The sequence below is a fragment of the Saccopteryx leptura genome, chromosome 1, assembly GCF_036850995.1.
Source record: "Saccopteryx leptura isolate mSacLep1 chromosome 1, mSacLep1_pri_phased_curated, whole genome shotgun sequence".
NCBI lineage: Eukaryota > Metazoa > Chordata > Mammalia > Chiroptera > Emballonuridae > Saccopteryx > Saccopteryx leptura.
The window spans coordinates 196231111-196252215 of NC_089503.1; the positions used below are offsets into that span (position 1 = coordinate 196231111).

The following is a 21105-nucleotide window of genomic DNA, read 5'->3' on the forward strand; positions in this document are numbered from 1 at the left end:
CTGTTGGAACTCGTAAATGCTGCTGGAAGACGGTGCCCTGTGCGCCTGCTCTGGGGCAGTGGACTCTGTGGCCCCTGCTGCTGTGACTGTGAACTCTGAGACGGACCAGTGTGCTTTCTCTCCTGCAGCTCAACTTCCTCAGACGCGCAGGCTCGGAAACTCCTCCGGCAGGAGCTGAACCATAAGGGCGACCGGAAGTCAGGGACCTGGTGGTATGGGGTGTGTGTGTCACGTCGTGCAGAGGAAGGTGTGCAGACAAAATAAAGGTATTCATTCGCTGCTTTTTGATGTGAAGCAGCTTGAGAATGTGCCCACACAGCACCCCCGGTGATGAGGGGGGAGGCGCAGGGCTGTCCAGGGTGCCCTGTGTGCGGCGAGAGGGAGACACAGGCTCAGCCCGGGCCCACGTGAGGACCCCGCTCGTAATTTCTTATGGATTGCATCTTGACATAATGTGTTGGATCTACTGAATTGAACGAACGATCAAGATGAATTCTACCTTTTCACAGTCGTGCCCTGAAGCAGTTGCCTAGGTAACTTAAGATTACATTTTGAGACTCACGTGACACTTCTCTCTCTCGGGTCACCGTGGACAAAGGGCAGACGCGCAGGAGAAGAGGTGTTGGTGTTTGTGGGACAGAGGGACTCCCCGAAGGACAGAGCTGGACCTCCTGGGGGAGTTTCCGAGAAGAAGGGGAGGCTGGTGGGGAAGCAGAAACTCTGCCTGAATGAGAAGAGTTTCACGTGGGATGTATTTGGGGGTCGGTGCCTGCAGGTGTCCAGATGGGCTGAACAGAGTCCGGCGGGCCGTGTGTCGGGCGTGCGTGAATGGACTTGGGGCTGCAACAGGCACAGTTTGGAGTCACAGGTTCTAGCACCCGAAGCCGCACATGCGGTTTCTAGGGCTGGGACGCACAGTAAACGTCGGGGACACGCACACGGACGTGGGCAGAGGTTGGCGTGGTCCATGACGTTCTGACACATTTCAGTGACTTTTACTGAGTGCCGACTGGTGCCAGGCTTTTGGGCACCACATAAGAATTGGAGCCACAGGAGAGAAGCTGACCAATGTTTTTTGAATGGAAATTAATGATTGATATACATATGCTATTTTAGGCCTGAAACACTGCGCGTTCTGCGAGGACACATGCAGGACGAGTGCTGCTCGATATTCACAATATTCATGGATAAATCGGAAGCTGTCCCTTTACCAGGAGTGGGTGACGTCGGAGACCAGGGCTGGCAGAGAACTCAGAGAAACGTTCTCATCATCCTTACACAGCTCGGGTCTTCGATCCTGGGTTCGTTATCATCTCTAGGGGTTGATGACCTTCTGTGACGTCCCTTTGGTGAGTGGCGGTTGAACCTCTCACCTGACCATCCCCACAGAAGCAGTTGGGTTGGTAAAGAGTTGGAGAGAGAGCTGGGGAGAAGAGGTGGAGGGGAGACCATCTCTAAATGGACTGGGCAAGGCAGAGACGGGAGGAGGGGGACAGAGACCCCCCCACCGCGCGGATGATGACACTCCCTGCTGAGGCTCGGGGACCACAGCAGGGACGGTAGGGAACTTACTTCTGGACGGTGGTGGGGACGACGGTTTCCTGTGTCAACCAAACACAATGAGTTAAATGTTGGAGATACATAGGTTTTATTTTTAAAGGGAACAGAAGACATTGTCTTGTTGGATGAAGGGAGAGAGAGTGGTTTAGAGATTACATGTTCTTCCTGCAACAGACACGGCCCAGCCTGACTCCCCGGACCCTATGCTGTGGTCATCTAAATATATTCTGACGTGATGCGGATGGTCACCCAGGACGTGATGTGCTGTGATCTCTGTCTTGCAGAAAGGGGACACCGTGACTCCGGACGTCCCACTCACAAACCGTCTGCGGCCACACAGCTGGTGTGGGGCTGAGGGACCCGGCCACCTGGTGGCACTCGCTCTGTGTGTGGGACTCAGGGAGTGTGCGTTCATGGTGAACAAAGGTGAAGGAAAGGAACAAACTCCTCCGCTGAGCGAAACCCTGGGTGCCACGGGAGAAGCGGCATTGCTCTGGCGGCCGGGCCAGTGGCAGTATCTGTTCTGAAGCTGCCAGAACCGTGAAGACCGTTACCTCACCGGTGCGGTGACCACAGCTCTCCCCGCCCGCCCCAGCCCTCCACGGGACACACTCCCCTGTAAGTCTGAGCCTCAGTGTGCACACACGTGCCCCTGCTGAGCTGTGTCCATCTGGCCTTCGAGGCAGATCCCATGTGCACACGGTTACGCTCCTTTCTTTTTGAAATCACTGGCCAATGTTTGTGCAGTTAATTAAAAAAAAGGTCAGTGCTCATGGTGAACAGGTCACTATATATCCTGGTCAAACAGGGAAGAGGGAGAACAGACACTATCTCAAGTGTAAGCGGTTGGTTGATCTTGAAGCAAATATACTCTCTTATTGGATGAAGAATTCTGTGGGCTTCCCCTCCCTTCTTAATTATTATTATTATTTTAGAAGGAGTATAAATCTTTCTCACATCATTCTTTGTGGGGCATTGCTCTAATACAAACAAGATTTGGTTCTGAGTGAGATTTACAGTATGGTTTTTAGGGATTGGCCTTTGACAAACACAGAGGGGACCATGGCACAGCATGGACTGAAGTGCTGTCCCCGGTCTGTACGGACATGAGGGACTCCGTGACTGACCTCTGTGAGCTGGACAACCAGAACAGAGAAAAGAAGGAGGGAGAAGAAGATGGCGGCTTGCTTGATGCTTGTAGAAGGCTTTTTAAAATGTTCAGGATTAGGTCATTGCAGACCACGAGATAGGACTTCTTTAACATGTGAAGGAAGGACATACGTTAAAACTGGAATCTATAATTCTGAAGTTGCCAATAGGTCGTGATGGAGAAAATGAAGATGTTCTTAAAACTGAAAATTTTTGTGACTTATCAAACTTTTCTCGTAGCCCAGAGAGTCCCTCTGAGTAGTTTACTGGAAACATGAAGAAGAATTGTACAATTAGAACTTATTTTGTTGTCTACATCATCAATCTTCATGAGAGAAATGCACACCCTGATGGAAATGAACCTGGGGGACAGATTCGTTGACCTCAGGGGGGATGTTGTGCTCCGAGAGCGATGACACCGTGTACATATATCGTTTTGAAAAAAAAATGAGAATGTGCATCAAATGAGTTATTTGTTAAAAACATCCAGTGGTGAATTGCACTTTGAGTTAGGGGAACATTGCTTAATTTGAGGCAGCTCGTCCCTGTAAATGTATCTGATGTCCCATTTGAAAAACAAACAGGAAAAACAAACTGACTTGATTTCTCGTTCCAGAAAGAAATAAGTTAGAACAGGCACTGGAAAGAACTAGTGAACAAACAATGCAATGTGAGCTCTCTACAGACACAACGCCGTGACTCCGTGCTGCCTGGGACAAGCACACACTCACCGCAGTGATCTGGGGGTGGGGGGGATGGGCTCACAGCGGATGAGGGACACGAAGGTGAAGTTGGGGATTTATCCTCATTGTGCCTGAGGAAAACCCAATTTTTTTTTAAAAAAAGATCAAGAGCCTCTAGATACAATGAGAAAAAACAAAACAAAACAAAACAGTAAACAAAAATCCTAATGAATTCTGAAATAAAATAGGTCAAGATTCCTGATTCTCTTCTGGATTTGTGGTTATTGACTTACTTAGAAAACAAACAAACAAACAAAAAAATGAAACAAAAGATCTTCTGTTTCTTTTGAAGACACCAAATTAACATCAAGAGTAACCTCTCAAATCATAGGAAAAAGTTACTATATGGTTTCAAGCCTACCACCAGGTCCCTCTGGAGGAGGGAGCGTCACCAGGGCCAGTCTGACCCTTGGTCTGCTGACGTTTTGCTGTTGTGTATCGCTGAGGAGGGGACCAGGCTTTCGTATATCGTCAATGACAACATAGGACAAAAGCTCCCACCAGTCCAACCGGACGGCCGCCTCCAAATGGGAGCAGCCCCTAGAACCCCAAGACGGAAAGAGCGCCACCTCTGAGGACGTTCACTTTGGGGTAACAAGGCTGCAGGCAGGTGTTAGCTGTGGGGGACTAGAATTAGGTAAGCTTCAGACTAACCCTTTACATAGGCATCGAGACCACTACCTTCTGCACCAGCCCCCGCATGGGCACACACTGCAGTCCCCGCCTGCGGAAGGCAGAGGTATGCTGCGCAGAAGGCTGGCACATCCTGCCCGGCACGTCCTGTAAACGCAGGTTGGCGCTTTCATCCCACAGCATATCAGTAACATTTTTTTCCCCCTTTCGTGGATAGTGACACAATACATAGATACTCCATCACTGTCAAGGTGTGACAATGCCTAGATTGATAGTATAGTAGGGGCTGGACCCCTCTGAGGATAGCCCTACATAGACTAGACAAGATGACACAGACAGGGCACCTTCATCACCAGACAGGTTTTCTTTGGAACCACAATGCCCTGTGTGCAGGCACCGTGGCTGCAGCCGCGCTCGTCACATCCATGGTGGGACATCCAGCTGGTCCATCCTGTAGAGGACATGGCAGCGATAGCGTTACTTCTCCGGTGAGCCAAGGACGCTCACGGAGGGAATGCCTGTGGGCTCGTACAACTGGTAGGGACCGCCCAGAGCAGACCACGGTGTGGTACAGTCTCTCTTTAAAGCCAAGTGAGACCCGGAACATCTTAGCCCTTCATCCAGACCCGGGGTCCCTGCGGACCTCATGGACCATCTCAGTCCCTGTCTTCTGCTCAGGACTCTAACTCGTCCCTTGGCACCAAACCAGGGCTCTCAGTCCCACATCGAGGTTCTGCACCTGGCAGTGACCAGAGGAACAGGGGCTGTGTTGGGACCCCCCACCCTGGACATGAGAAGATGCCACCAAACCCCACAGTGTCCCCCCAAAGCTCTTGCAGGGTTGACGCTTAGTCATTCCAATGCGTGCATCTATAGGTTTTCATTTTATGAGAAAAAGACAGAAGGGGCTTGGTTCACACAGTCCTCTCCGACCAGCACGAGTGAGCTGAGAGGGACATGGGTAGCGGCAGGCTGTGCGGTCCGGTTTCACAGGACGGCGAGCGGGTGGCCGGGTTGGTCCTCTTCCAGGCGCTACCTCACCTTCTGCAGCTCCTGCCGCAGCCAGGCGGGCAGCGGCTGGCCCAGCCTGTGCAGCAGCCTGGACAGCTCCACGTTGTGGTCCCGGTAGTAGCCGGACAGGAAGGTTCTAGACTGAGAAGCAGAGGGAGAAAGGAGGCTGAAGGGAGTTGTGAGTTCACCACACCAGAGGGCATAAGCTAACGTTCCTTTAGAAAGGTGTCGCGACACAGGGCCTGGGACACACGTCTTTCCTCCTCCGTCTCCTCAGACTTCCCTCGTATTTTACCCATTGATGACGTCTGGGAGGAGTGTGGCTGAAAGGTGAGACCAGGTCTGGCCACATGGGGTGTGGCTCAGACACCGTGAGCCCCCCACCCCCTTCAGAGCAGGACCAGTGGGGTCTGCGTGGGAGAAAACCTGGCGAGCGTCTCTCTAACATGGAAGGAGAATGAGATCTGCGTGTGGGGGGCAGAGCTGGTACCAGGTCGACAGACATCAGCTAGACAAGCCCACCCTTCCACTCACTGTGGGCCCTTTCTGTGAACTTAGGCAGTGGCATCATAATAGGAAGAGTGAAGAGAAGTCATCATAAACGCCGTCGCTGACAATGAAAGAATATAACTTGCCAGCGTTACAAAAAATGTTTTCTCTCTTTGATCAGAGCCAAAAATAGATCTTCCCCCCAAAAAAGCCATTCAGAGCTGCCTGCCTCAAAAATGTGCTAGGGTCCCAGCGTCAAGGTCTCATCAGGACGGTTCTTGGGAGGCTTGTATTTCTAGTCAAGACGCAGTGAGGGTGGGTTCTTACTGGGGGGACTGTTTTCCAAACAGGGATTACCTGGTATCTCCACGGTCTTAGTTTACGTTTTCTTTTATTTCTGAAAAATGGCAGGTGGGCTTTGCCTCTGGGTCAGACTCACTTCCTGTCCTAAGCTCGTTGACTCTGGGTCTCTGACAGGAGACCTGAGAGCACACAGGCAGCGACAACCCACAGCGCGTGTGCTCCGCCCGTCACGGTCACAGTCACACCGTTCCTCTCAAGCCCTCCCCAGTATTCTAGCACACGGAGTCTCTTTCTTCCTAAAACTCCCTTTTAGCGACTTTAGTGTCTTCCTCGGCCACGGCCTCGGCATGTCTGGGAGCCTCCTGTGCGTCCTCATCACCCAAGGACTGCGTTCCGTTCCTTCCCCAGAAGCAGACGGGAAACACTTCACGTCCGGGATAAGATGCTTCTAGAAGCAGTGGGGACGTGACACTGATGTCCTGCAGATTCGAGTGATTTCTGAAACCCTTTCTGAAATTCTCCAGTTCCAAGCTCTAGTTCAAGCCCCCCCCCCCCCCCCCCCCCGGTCACTCTGCCGCCATGGTAACGCCTGCATCACTCTGCTCCCTCCCTTTGCCCAGCTGGCCTCAGGAGAGGTGCTCATGGTTTCGGGCGTGCTGACAGCTCACTGCTACTCAATTTTAGTGACACCCCCCCCCCCACCAGCTCTTCCGCTGAGAGACTTTTTCCTACTCTTATTTTGGAGTTTGTATAGTTGTCTGTACCTGAGTATAAATCAGGGCCATACCTAATTTCCCTCCTGTAGTAAATCTGGGTTCGTAACTATTTTTTTCCGGTAGACGCTCTGGGATGTTGTGACGTAATAATAAATATCCAGTTGGTCTTTGTTCTGTTTCTGACACAGAACTCCTAAATCCCGTGGAATTTCCCAGGTGAGGGACTAACAAAGTTGTCTTTTGTGATGTGCGAGGCAACTTTGGGACCTCACTCAAGGATGGGGCTGGCTGCTGGGACAGCCACTGGTGTGATTAGAAGGTGGGCACTTCTCGCACCACCTCTGACCTCTGGGAGGGACGAGAGTGTATAGACCATCGATCACAGAAACCCCAAATGGGGGGCGTTCTGAGAGCGTCCAGGTTGGTAAACACAGGAGGGGGCACGGGGGCGCCCCTGGAGGGCATGGGTGGGGCGGGAGAGCCCCTGGAGGGCATGGATGCTCTGGGAACTGCTCCCCTGTTTTACCAGCAGTTCTCCCGTCTGGCTGTTCCTGAGTGACTTTCTCTGATAATAAATGGGTGAGCTAGTGTGAGCCCTTCCAACAAATGAATCCAACCCAGGAAGGGGCTTGTTGAGACCTCTGATGTAGATCCAGTGGGTCAGAAGCCTGGGTACTGTGTGGACTTGTGACAGGCCTCTGTCACCAGCGGGGACCAGGGGAGGGGGCAGCCTCGCAGGACTGAGCCCCAGACCCATGGGCTCTGGTGCCTTCTGTGGGTGGATGGGTGTCAGGATGAGTCGAACTGCAGGACACACAGCTGGTGTCTGGATAGTGCTGGTTGGTGGTGGGTTAAACCTCCCATCACGTGTGTGTGGTAAGTGGTGCAGCAGGGAGGGCGCAGGCCCTGGCACGTGCATTTAATATGCAGTGATCACGCTCACATGTTTTATCTAAAAGCACCTGTCTCGTAACCACCGTAAGCACTTGACACATTTGGAAGGGGACACTGCGCAGTTAAGTATTGATGCTTACACTGCATCTCAGTGGCAAACGATGTCTACGGACATCTGTCCATCACTGTCTGTCTGTCTGTCTTCTAGACACACACAAAACCATTGCTAGGGAAGCGGAGGCAGAACCAGGAAGCACATTGCTCACACTTGCTTTGACAGGGTTTTGGGGGCGCCCTCCCCCCGGTTCCCTAAAGTCGGGAGAGCACTACCTCGGCATCCATGGGCGGGTACTTCCGGCCTTTGCTCTTGCCCAGGCATTTGGTCTTCCCTCCTTCCAGCAGCTGACACCAGAAGCCCTTCTGGGGGTCAAACCTGTAAGAGAGCCAGCACACCAGTGAGCGTGAAGAGTTAGCACTCTCAAAGGGTCCATGGCACTGGGCTGAGCACGCCGCCCTGAGAGCAGGAGGGACTGCGCTCACCCACGCCCATCCCTGCAATGTCGTTTAATTCCCTCCTACACACGTCTAGTGAGCTGGCTCAAGGGTCGGAGGTGAAGCGCACTCTGTGGTACACTGTGTAGCCTAGTTCTGCTGCAACGGAAAGTCCATCTGAGTGTTACAGTTGTGTACTGAAGTGCCACGTGGCGTCTACCCATCCGGGAAAGGCCACGGGCCAGTCGTCCAGACGATGACCACTCCAGAGGGCCTGTAGGATATGTATTCACTTACTGCTGTAATTCCCTGTGTTAAATATATTATCAGGTTTCTTCGAAATCGTTCCAGCGGACACAGAGCAAGGCAGAAGTAGAGTAGGTGCACAGCGGTCAGGGCACGAAACAGAGACTTTATTCTTGTGTCATTGTTACTTATATTATTACATTAGTTTCCATAGGAACCATTGTCAACCTCCTGCCCTGCCCTGTGTATTAAAATGACTGAATGTGAGATATATATATATATATGTATATATATATATATGTATATATACATATATATATGTATATATGTGTTTCTGTGGAGGTAAACATGAATTAAATTTTCTAATTTGTAAAAATATTATTATTATTATTTTTCATAGTTCAACATGTTTATACCTTTTAAGGAGGAAAATAAAAACAGCAAAATATAAGATGTTGTGTTTTAGAACAGTTTGAGACACGGGCTGAGCAATGGAGCAGCGGCCCCAGACAGGCAGAGCATCGGCCCTGTAGGGGGCCTGCTGGGTAGATCCTGGTCGGGTGCCTATAGGAGTCTCTCTGTCTCTCTTCAACAGAGTGTGGCATCAGTGACACGCTGTGACCTGCCAGGCGACGTCAGAGAAGGCCCTGACTCCCTTGGATCTCCCACATGTCACCCCCTCTCAGAACACACCCACCACACCCTGACAACTCTTCATGGAGAGGCAACTTGGGGTTGAGGTTGGCCTTTGACTCATCCCCATCCAAGAGCAGAGAGGTGAGTGAGGACAGAACAGGTCAGGTTGAAGGTGACGAAGGTCTTGAACGCCCCCCCTCCCAGAGACCCAACCAACCATGCTCCGTGTGGAATGGCTCCCTGTGCAAAGGTCCTGGGGCCTCCATACAGAGCCATGGATAAAAGGGCAGCAGCACCCGCGTAGGAAGGACAGGCAGAGACGCAGTCTCGCTAGGGGATGAAACGCACACACCCTGGCCGTGACCTGGAATCCACTGGGTGCCCAGCAGACGGGAGACACCGGAGAAAGAGTCGGTGACGGGGACAAAGCATGGCGCTCACACGGAGACAGCGCGGATGAGAAAGGAGGTTGGAGAAGGGACAGGGGACAGTGCCGTGAGGGAACTTCGGGATGACCAGAGGAATCACATTCACAGTGTCAGGGGCCCTGAACCAGACAGCCTCTGAAGTTCAGCCAGGCATTCAAAGAAGGTACCTACCCTTCTCAAACTCTCCCCAAACACTAAGGAGAGAGGAGCACTTTCGAGCACATGTTACAAGGCCAGCGTTACCCTGACACCAAAGCAGACCAGGACCCCACCCAAATAAACAAAGTTAAAGAACAATGTCCCTAAAAAACAGAGATGCAACCGCGTCCACCCCAACAAGTCCAGTGGGACCCTTAACAGAATCCCACACCATGATCAAGTGGGATATATCCCAGGGTCACCAGGATGGTTTGACAGGCGCAAGCCAATGTGACTCCACCCAAAAAACTCTTAGAGCGAACACAGGAATTCAGCACAATTAGAGGATACAACACGGATATTCAGAAATCGGTGGCATTCGGTACACAAGTAATGAACCATCGGAACGAGATCAAGAAAGCAATCTCATTTACAACAGGATCAAAAAAGAGTGAGATACTTAAGGAATAAACGTGACCAAGGAGGTTGAAAGCCCTGCGCATGGAAAAGGAAGCTTCTAGAAGATTCCACTCTCAGCCACTCAAGTCACACCCAGACATCACTGTCTTGCCCACAGAACCCAAGAGCTGATAGTGTGACGGTGGTGATGGGCTGGTAGGTTTGGGGGGCATGGTCCGCCGTGTAACCACTGATCGCTGGGCATGATACATGATGATATCGAACCTGGTTCCCTAATTTAACGGCTACAGAGTGAGCATGAATGTATCACTTTCCCTGCACTGCCTGAAGTCCTGCTCACTTTCCTGAGCTGACGATGGCCCTCGGGGCTTTCTTCCTAACCGCGAAGCACTTTGGGGGAGAGATCGGGTCTTCTCACCTCTGTCATGTTCACCCCCTAGGACACCACCTGCACCGAGCAGGCGTGCGAAAAGTTCACTTAACCAAACTTGTCCTGGGAAGAGCTCACAAGAGAGGCGATGTGAGACATGTAGTTTCAAAGAGGGACGGAATGAGAATGACCAGGACGTCCCTTCTAGAGCGTCACGACGTGTAAGCTCATAGCTGGAATTAATGATGCCCACTGCTGGCAGTCATCCACGAGGGCCAGTAGAGGAGACGCAGCCCCTCAGGGGGACAGACTCACGTGAGGGCTTCCGAGTAGTTGTAATGAGGAGTGACCCCCAGGAACCTCTGGACTTCCTCCATCACAGAGGCTGGGTCAGATCTCAGCTGGTGTCCATCAATGATCAGCAGCTGTAAGAGTCAGACGTGGTCGCTTTTATGGAGAACCGAACTAAATTCAGCAGACTGAGTGGCCTCCCCCTGGCCCTGGGAGGACACCCCTCATTCTGGTCTGTGTGACCGGCAGGAAAATGTGCCCTACTTTAGAATACATGCCACCGTGTATGACTCTCGTGTCTCTGAAAAGACAACAATTAAAACCGGCTCTAGGCATTGATCACCTGTCAGTAACGTGATTGTCAATCAGAATGAGACATATTCTCTTGATTTAGTGGTTCGGTAGAAACATGATTTTCTCTATCTGTTGTGTATTCGGATAATTATCCAGCCTGCGGAATCCCACGAGCTAAGCTGGGGCCCAGGGCTCAGCAACAGTGAGCAGCTGCAGGGACGGAGGTCACCTCTCCATTCTCGTGACAAATCTCCCGGGTTCTAAGCCACAAACTGTCTGGAATGGGGAGGACCCCTGGGGTGGACACTTCCTCCCATCCTCATTCACTGTTCGGTTCCCTGTCCCTGGAGCAGTCAGAGCACTTCCCCTTCTGACCACCTCACTTGCCAGCTGCTTCCCTCCCATGGCAGCCCCGAAGACAGGTGACAATCGGGGACGTGCACACGGCGTCCCACATGTGCGTGCTGTCTGGCTGGCTGCCCTGCGCCTGGTTGGGAGGTGTTGTCTGTGGGTTGCGGGAGGTCCCCTGGGCGAGGACTCACCACCCCGGGACCAGCTGCTGCCCAAAGGAAGGTCCCGAGGGGGTGTCCCGCTCCTCTCCCCGCATCTGAGTACCGTCAGGGCCGGGAAATGTGCAAACGTTCACGTTCCGGCCTCGGGTACCGTTGTCTCCAATCCTAACACTGTCCTCTGCAGCGATGATGTTCCTTCCTGGTCCCACCCGTCAGCGCAACGCGATCGTGACCTAACAGAGAGAATGGTCCGTTCCAGGACGTTACCTGAGACGTTGCGAAGTGAGCCAGCCACCTCTCTATGTGGACCGCGTACCAGCCGGGCACCAGGCAGCGCCGCTGCAGAGCCTTCAGGTCGGATGGCGCCCGCTGCCCCGTCGTGATGACTTCGTAGAAATTGAACCTCAGGGCGGCTGGGTCTTCGTGGGAGCGTTGGTGCTGAAACAGGAAAGTCAGTGGTGAGGTTCTTCTTACCCTGTGCCTCAGAGTGGTCTGTGCACGTGTGTGTGTGTGTGTGTGTGTGTGTGTGTGTGTGTGTCTCCTTTATTTCATAAAAGTTATACCAACAATCAGCTCGTATGACTGTGGTGTGGAATGTGCCGAGACGGAGAGGCAGGCCTTGTTGGATCGCTGACTCCATGTAGAGCCTCCCTGTCCATCAGGTGACAGGCGGACAAGCTGGGTCTGCCGATTGTGGGGCCAGCTAGCTCCCTCTGCCGGTTCCACCCAGCACGGCCATGACTCTGCATCTGGATCACCATCTGGTCCCACCGATAGCCCTGCCCCGCCCTGCTCTGTCCACACACTTCTGTCTCCTGGTGATGACTCCTTTTCCCACCGGGATACAGAAGGAACAGCATCATTGACAGGTTCTTGGACCTGTGCCCAACAGATCGTAGAATGAAGCTGTTTCTCCGCAGGCTGACTGAAGTGCACGCACCAGGCAGATTCCCCCCACCCCCGGCGTCCCATCCACGTTTTTAATGAAATGACACTGAGCAGAACCATGTGTGTCGAGGACCTGCTGTATTTGGTCACTGTCCGGGTGCCCAGGTGAGAAATTTGAGTCAGTGTTGAACCTTTTCCACCAGGTTCTGTGGATGTTGATCTCTGTACGTCTGCTGATGCTTCCCACCCCCTCGGTGCCCACCCACTGTCACGGTGTCCCCGTCGTCACAGACCAGACCGAATGCTTCGCTTCCACCGCCTGCCCCCGCTTCGTACCTGGTACCAGGAGTAGGCCCTGTCGGAGGGGTCGATGAGGATGGTGATGATCTTGGCTTTGGGGACCAGGGAGGCAGCTCGCTTGGGGGCTTCCTCCGAATGGAAGTAGTTGGCGCTCTTTTCAAACAAGAAGTCGGTGGTGATGTTGGATGGCGTTGGGAAGAAGTCCATATACCTGAGGGCAGAGAAAGACAGTTCTGAAGCCGAGTGTTCTCCCTGCCACCCTGCGGGCTGTAACATCATGTGATCATGTTTGCACTCAAGTCTATCCATTTCTAACTGTCGATGTTTCAGTGGTCGAAAGGGTGGCTCTTCTCTACACTCTGAAGTGTTCGAATGACCCTTTTCCAGGGAAGGAGGGGGAAGAAGCAGGTGGCTGTCATCATGGACCTAACCTGCCAAGGCTCTGGAAATAAAAAACAAAAACAAAAACCAGAGCGATGAAGAATGCCTCGCAGACACGGTTTCCCTCTCTGTGACATTTGTTATTCTGTCTCCCCAATGCGAGGCAGGGGGGTGGACATGTCATCCACCATCCTGTCCTGCCGAACACCTCGCGTGCTGTTTGAGGCTGCAGACACAAATATGGCCCTGCTTCCAGTGGTTTCCTGCAATTGAAAATCTATGTAGTTCTCTGACGGGACAGGGCATGTCACCGGAGCCCAGAGGCAGAGGGGCACATCTCTACTGAGAGGGGCCGAGGTCTGCTCCCCACCCGCCTGCCCTGCACGGACAGGTGGGCTCCCGGGGGATGGAGACTGCACGTCCACACTGCAGAGCGGTGCACCGAGGGGGACAGGTGCCCTGTGCATCCAGGACCGGGACATTGGGGCCGTGATAATCTCTTAGAAGATCAGGGAAGATCTAGGAAAAGCCGCAGAGCGGAGATCCCCTGCACGTCCAGTTTATGCTACTTCAGTTCAGGAGGAGTATTGCAATTTTAAAATGTATTGGCAATGTATCAAATGCACAGGGATATTTCTTTCATGCAGTCCTGTGACTAGCACTGACATGGTTTTGGAAACACGCTCTGTTATTGGCATGACAAATACCGGCTCCTGTCACAGGGCTCCATGCATGGTCCGTGTGGCTAATGAAGATGTACGTCCCGGAGCATGAAATATGACAGCCTACTGATTTATCTGTTTCCTCTGGCGGCGTCGTGAGGACAAATTATGTGTTTAGTTAAAAAAAAGAAAAATTCTGGGCACAGTGAAATCGTAATGTGCTCAAGGAGAATTGAAAATACCCTCCTGAATAGTTCTCATGGGAACACAGGCCATAATCCTCTGTATTTTATCGTACAAATTTACCAGAAAAAAATGTGATCATTACTGCACTGTCCAAGTCAAATGACAGGCCACGCCAATTAAAGGGGTTGTCATTGGGAACTGCTGTCTAACTCCCTGCGGTGGCCCATGGATCCTGCCGTCAGGCAGGTGCTGCGTCTGTCCTGAATGGCCGCCCGGCCGGGGACTGGGGACCGGGGATCGCACCCGGGGCCGCGTGGGTGTGACTGGCATCCCCCTCACCAGTCGATGCCCTTGTGGTAGTTGTTCCCGTTGAAGAACTGGACTTCCTCAAAGGTCCTGGGGCTGGGCAGGTTGCTGATGATGGACGGATGCATCAGAAGGAACAGGTACAGCGCCGTCGTTCCTAGCACAAGAGAGAGAGGAGGGCCGCGGAAGGAGAGAGGGGTGTCATTTTAGCTGGATGTTCTGCTCATCGCGGAACAGTCACTTCTTTATAGGGTCAGAGGGATGTCCTAAAAAATCAATAAGGTGGCCCTGGCCGGTTGGCTCAGTGGTAGAGTGTCGGCCTGGCGTGCGGAAGTCCCGGGTTCGATTCCCGGCCAGGGCACACAGGAGAGGCGCCCATCTGCTTCTCCGCCCCTCCCCCTCTCCTTCCTCTCTGTCTCTCTCTTTCCCTCCTGCAGCCGAGGCTCCATTGGAGCAAAAGATGGCCCAGGCGCTGGGGATGGCTCCTTGGCTTCTGCCCCAGGCGCTAGAGTGGCTCTGGTCGCGACAGAGCATCGCCCCCTGGTGGGCAGAGCATCGCCCCCTGGTGGGCGTGCCAGGTGGATCCCGGTCGGGCACATGCGGGAGTCTGTCTGACTGCCTCCCCGTTTCCAGCTTCAGAAAAATACAAAAAAAAAAAAATCAATAAGGTACGTTTCAGGTGACAGCCACCTACATGTGTTCTTTCGTTTGTTTGTTTGTTTTAATTCTATAGACATCAACACCTGATTTAATATTAGTGCTGGCCAAAAGAACCAGGCCGATGTTACAGTGGGGAGAGGGGTCCTTAGACGTTGGGGTCCAGTCCTCTCCTGGGGTCTGGTGAGTGGCTATGGCACCGAGCACACCCAGCACTGCACTTGAACCTGGTGGGTTCCCAGTTACTATTGTCTGCAGATTAATTAAATAAAATCGGACCATTCAGCAGATGTTGACTGGAGCTGCTCTGTGAAGATCTCTGAGGTAAAAGTTGGTGGAATGTTCTAAGACCTCCGCTTCCCTTAGTCTGATCAGGGTGAGCAGGGTAAGCTGTCAGCCCTGATAAACGAATTGATGAATTGATGATGGAGCTATGGGCCGACCTTCTGCAGAAAGGCATTTGGGCCAATGACGAGAGCCTTTAGGATTCCTGAGCTGAAGTCCTCTCCGACCCTGGTCACATCAAAATCTGGCCTGGACTCATGCTGGGTGCCTCTCTGTGCACGGGACCCCAGCAGACTTAGGATCGCAGTTTGGGCCCTGAGCCCAGCTATGAGTGCTTCCCACGGCCAGGGTCCCTTCCAGGGCTTGGCCACGGGGAGGTGGGGTCCACATGTACCCAGTGGCTCTTGCCGGTCAGCACGAAGCAGCCAGAGGACCACTTCCTGTCCCATGTGTACTGCAAGGGACGCATGGGCCACATGTACCTAGCTTAACAACTTTGCATGTGACAGGCATGTGACCTCCAGCCTCTGAGACCGCAGTTCTGCCAATGGAAGCAGAAGGAGAACTCCGGACGGCTGCGGTTGAACGGGTTTTAAGAATGGTCATTTTCACATTAGAAAGCATTGTCACAGTATATAGAATATTACCATCCCATATATATATATGCATTTTAACTTTGTCTTGGAAAAGCCACAACCCAGCTAAAAACTTTACCACTGCCATGCTGCCAGGTCAATGTAAAATCCAAATGTGTAGGTTGCTGTCTCTATGAACACAAACAGCAGAGGGGAACCAGATGTGCACTGACTACCCTGCAGTGCTCTAGCAGGACGGACAAGGAATCGTGTTCAGTGACAAATGGTAGAAGACGTGTCTTTTGATTACAACCTTTAAACATAATTTTACAACATAGGGATGTTTTACTTCTTAACACCACTGCAAGGGAGTTGGCAGAGCATTAAGGCACATTTTTAATTTAATTTAATTTAATTATTTTATTTAGTGAGAGGAGGGGAGGCAGAGACAAATTCTTGCATGGACCCCAACTGGAATTCACCCAGCAAGCCCGCTAAGTGGGTTGCCATCTGGGGCCCTTGCTCTGTTGCTCAGCAACTGAGCTCTTCTTAGTGCCTGAGGAGGAGGCTATGGAGCCATCCTCAGCTCCTGGTGCCAACTTGCTCCAATCAAGCCATGGCTGTGGGAAGGGAGGAGAGAGAGAGACAGAGAAAGAGAGAGAGAGAGAGAGAGAGAGAGAGAGAGAGAGAAGGGGGAAGGGTGGAGAAGCAGATGGTCGATTTTTTCCTTTGTGGCCTGCTCGGGAATCGAACCTGCTACTTCCACAAGCCTCGCCGATGCTCTACCACTGAGCCAACCAGCCAGGGCCTAAGGTACATTTTAAATGATGACAACAAAGGTGACAGGCCTAGGGAGGAGAACTGCGGCTATAACTTCCTGCAGTGATACAGTTGCTGTAACTTCCTGCAGTGATACAGTTTATGTTCCCGGAGGGAGGGACGTCAGCACCAACACCTAACTGTCTGGATATTTCTGCCCACGACCTTTGAAGCAGTCTGTTTGCCAGATCACAGATGCCTTGGCGTGGGGCAGGCTCGTTTATGGTGGCTGCCTGTGTGTGCCGTGCCCGTACCCTCGCTGACGAACACGCTTGTCAAAGCCATGAATTCGGAACACAACAACTCAATCCAAACTTTAATTAATCAGGACATGAGCAAGGTGTATAAAACTGTCACATCCTGGGGAAAGTATAAAATATTCTAATTGAAAGTGTCACCCAGTTGCTGAAATACTTTCCCTCTCTTGTCCTCTGGCACACGAAACTCTGAGGGGAGGCGTGCGCCCGGTGAAAACAAGTCCAGGCCATATTTATGCCTAATGGTTATTAAAAAACACAGAGACATAGACTATTCGAAAGTCATAACAACAGTGATTCTGAAAAAAATAAAATAAAACTCCTTCAAGGCTGATAGGCGGTGTAACATTGTCTGAATCAGGCACTTTTTAAAATCATTGAATTCAGGAGTTAATTAAGGCAAAAGTAGAAAATTAAAAATCAGGGACCGGAATGTACACTCCGATTTGTTAGAAATTTGACTTCTGTTCAACAGTTTTGAAATCAATTTTTGTCACTTCGTCCCTAAGTCTGATTCACAGGCAGCATTGGGTCCCTCTGGGGACCGTGGCGCAAGGCTGGCTCACAGGTAGCAGGGGTGGGGTGGGGTGGGGGGGGGCAGCAGGCCAGGGCCATGCCCGGTGACGTGACTGAGTTTTCACAAAGCAGGCCAGCACCACGGGGCAGTACGTTTCACGACAAGTGCATGCGTGTTGCCAGCAGCACTGTTGGGCAGGCTTACCTGTTTTCTGAGGCCCGATGACGAGAAACTTTGGTAAGTGGTCGCACGTTTTCTCCCGGGACCAGATGTCCTTGTGACGTCTGTCGTCACACGGGTTCTGCAAGAGGAAGGGTCCTGAAACCCTGGTGCCGTGACCTCCCGGCCGTGCCCATGGAAACGGCTCCAAGGACAGCATCAAATGCGTGCCCTACCCTAGACCCGGATCAGACCCCGGGCGGGTTCTGGCTCTCTGATGTCCCTTCCATTAGGTTCATCTGGCATTTGGGACGTGTGTTTGTCTCGGTTTTGGCCGCCGAGAGCCCACCCCTCTGGGTGAGGCTGTCTGCATACCTCAGTCTGCGCTCACCCGAGTGGCACCTGGTTTGACCGCAGGTTTTTGGGAATCTGCTCTCCACCCTATGCCTCCCACTTTCCCCCAGGGGCTGGAAGGCCCACCTTGAGCTCCAGACTTGGCCTTCTCTCCCCTCCCTCTCAGTCTGTGCTCCTCTCCCTGACCCACTAATCCATAGTCTGCCCCTAGCTGTGACATTTGGATTAATACCCGTGTGTCTGCCCTCTTGCATCATTGCCGGACAGCCGTGGCGAGGAAACGCCAGACCCCGCCTCTGCGCATTTCAACCCTCTCCTCCCTCTCCGTCCGGTTACAGTGAGCCCCGTCAGCGTGCAAATTATGACACTTGAGAATTAAAAGGGCCCTTCCATGAACATGATGCCATTTTTGAAATAGCCGTTGACTGACTTGTTATTGGTCATGTAGTAATAATTCTATTCAAAAGTCATGTTCGCCAAAGTTCTTCCTAAAAAAACAAACAAACAATGGTATGTTCTTACACACATATTAAAAGTGACATCAGGTGACTAATCGTCCCTGGGTCACACTGATGTCCTCTCCTCAGTTCCTTAACCACCTCCTCCTCCGAGACGTCACCGAGGTTCCTCTGAAAAGTGGCTGTTTTCCTGTGACCTCACCCTTCCACTTTTCTGCAAAACCACGAGCGATCCTTTTCTAAGGTGCTTTGTGCTTGGGAACAATGTAATGGTGTCCTGTCCTCCTCTGCCATGACGCTGTTCTGGAGTTCTCTGTCTGTTCAGTTGAGGCAAGCTCAGAGTAAATTCTTACTAAGGAAACACATTTTCAACTCAGTATTTTTATATGCAGATGTCTAAATATCAGCAACCAAATACTTTCACAGCAATTTTTCCATTTAAATTTGAGGGTGTCTTTTTTTTTTTTTTTTTGACAAGTCTATTTTCAAGGTAGAACTTGTCAGGTCTGTTGTCTATGATTATGATGCTTTTGACCATTTTGCCAGAGACCAGTTCTGCAAAACCACAGACTTCTCAGCAACAATCCATTCTGGCTCCGAACATAAATTTTATCTCTTTAAAAAAAAAAGTAGGTGATAACGTCAAGGAATGCCACCGTGCAAGTTCCACGTGGTTGGCATTCTTGACGTTATCACCTACTTTTTTTTTTTTTTACCTGCAAATCCCATTAAAGAACGCCGCATTAAATCCTCTATTTTCGTAGAATCTTCATTACCTAATTTGCTTAGTCTTGTCCCTTCTTGTTTTAAAGCTTGGTTTTTCTGAAAGATGGAGAAAAGCAAGGAAGGGGAAAAAAACTGTAATTTAAATATATTTTTTCCTCAAAATAATATTTTTCTCAGAAATAACTTTCCAAGCTGATTCTCCTCAGTGTCGTGACTCAACCCTTGTGACATTCTGGAGAACACGCTGCCTGTCACATGGGTGACACGATGCTGGCTGGACCTGGTAGGTCACGCGGGACAATCACTCTGGCTGTCTTTGTAGACACGGGCACTCAGAGGGCGGAGACCAACCAGCAAAGTTCTGAGCCCGTCGTGTGGGTGGGCTTCAGAGGCACTGGCGTCCGGAGCGTGCGGGCCTCCTCTCCAGAGTGAAGGTGTGCCCCTAACCCGTGGCAGCTGAGAACGAGCAGAGGGCTTCACAGGCCTCCGTGGGCTTGGCTGCAGCGTTTTATGCTCTAGGGGATGCTGCTTTTTGTCACTGGCCGGGTCATGCAGAGCTGCTGGTTTTGAGTGCAACCCAGAACTAAGAAGTGCCCACAGGAGGCAAGGCTGAGGTGCCGGGCAGTGCTCCCTGGGCCGCACAACCTGGCAGACCCATGGTCCTCTGGCCGCTCTGGTTGCATAGGGTACCTAGGAGTGTTTTGGTCAGTCCTCAGACGAGACTCAGCGTGCTCCCCTGGGCACTGCAGCAGGAGTGTCCGCAGACCACTCAGCAGGAGCTCCTGCTCCTGGACCCTGGAAGGGAGGCCACCTGGATGCTGACCACCTGCTAACAGGGGGCCCTGGACGACCACGTGGAACAGAGCTCACTGTCCTGCCCCTTGGTGGACAGTCGTACGAGCGAGAAACACATTTCCATTCCGTTTAACTGCTCCACATTTGGAACGTCCTCTCTTGACAGCAGCATCGCCCGCCCTCTAACTCCACATGTGTTAAAGTGCTGGTTGTGACGAGGTGAGGAGCCAGGTGTCGGAGTGAGGAGCACCGCATGGCTTGCTGCAGGGAGAAGGTCCTGCCACCAGAAGAAATGAAAGTCCAGCCGAGTAACAGGCCTGCCCGGAGTCGGGGCTGGTTCCCTGTGGTTTGGGGTGACAGCCCCATGAGGGCTGCGTTAGGCTTAGAACACCCCTGATTTATCCCTGACACCTCCATGTTCTTCACCATAGATGCCCATGTTTATTTAGACGAGTGGCTACGGTGGGTGTTCCCTCGGAACGTATTCCCAGAGCACAATTCACCCCAGAGGAACCTGGCAGGTTTACTCTGAGTGTCTTCCCTTCCTGCACGTGGGACATAATATTATTGATGGTTCAGGAGTATCCTGTTAGGGAATCTACGTAGCCAACTCAGAAAAAGAAACTGTTTAAATTTTTATTAATAGGTTGGCTATGATAACATGTTCACATTAGGACATTACTGTGGTTGAACATTTTTGTAGGGCACAAAATCTTCTTTTTCCTTTTGTTATCCTTGGATTAGGTGCTTGAACTACATTTGTTTTGTGATTATTTTGATTCAGAAATTACGAAAGTATTATAGCTTCGTATTTTATTTTATTTGGTTTTAGGGAGCTCTCTGCCAGCAGCCTATCCACTGTGGAGCCTCGAGGAGTGGACACTCGACAAGGTCCTAGTTGCACACGATGGGCAGGAAGAGAAAACCCCACGACTCAGGCCACCTTTTCTGGACATCAGACTGTCTGACAGCCTCACGGCATCGAAATGGAGAGGCGCTTCGTTGTGATTAAAGAATTAAACGGAGGCGGATGCAACGGCGGGTGCCCTGGGACCTGACTTCTGAAGGGCTCCCCAAACCCCAAGGTTACACTTTTTTCTAACAACACCAAGTTTGGTTTCCTATGTGCAATGTTAACATGCATAGTACATACTATCTTTTATTTATTTAAAACTATGGCTAACATGTATTTTTATTTTCCCTGTCTCTCTCTTTTTTCTTTAAGGGGCCCAATAGTTTCTTCTGTACCCGGGGCCTCCACTAACCTTAACCTGCCTCTGGAATTAAAGCCTGTTGATTGGGGGAGCATCCCCGAGAGGGCTCACCCCTCTTCTGAGTCAGGAAGCGATGTGTAACATGGTCCCGCAGAATTTCACCTTGCGGCTAGGAAAAGCTGTGGAAATGGCGATGAGACTGTCCGTGGCCGTCTCTGTGGCGATAACAACTCTTCCTGCT

At 51.6% G+C, this 21105-nt stretch overlaps 1 protein-coding gene across 1 annotated transcript in view; it reads right to left on the reverse strand.

Moving 5' to 3' along the window:
* Window positions 1-1500: 1500 nt before the first annotated feature.
* The window catches only part of LOC136405163 (bifunctional heparan sulfate N-deacetylase/N-sulfotransferase 4), a 165303-nt gene continuing 145698 nt past the window's right edge, over window positions 1501-21105 (reverse strand). Inside the window, exons 8-14 of the mRNA XM_066384255.1 lie at window positions 17363-17459; window positions 14082-14205; window positions 12550-12724; window positions 11593-11763; window positions 10544-10653; window positions 7829-7931; window positions 1501-5237 (exon numbers count right to left, since the gene is read on the reverse strand). Coding sequence (XP_066240352.1) covers window positions 5118-5237; window positions 7829-7931; window positions 10544-10653; window positions 11593-11763; window positions 12550-12724; window positions 14082-14205; window positions 17363-17459 — 900 coding nt within the window. The 3' untranslated portion in view covers window positions 1501-5117. The remainder of the gene's footprint in view (window positions 5238-7828; window positions 7932-10543; window positions 10654-11592; window positions 11764-12549; window positions 12725-14081; window positions 14206-17362; window positions 17460-21105) is intronic.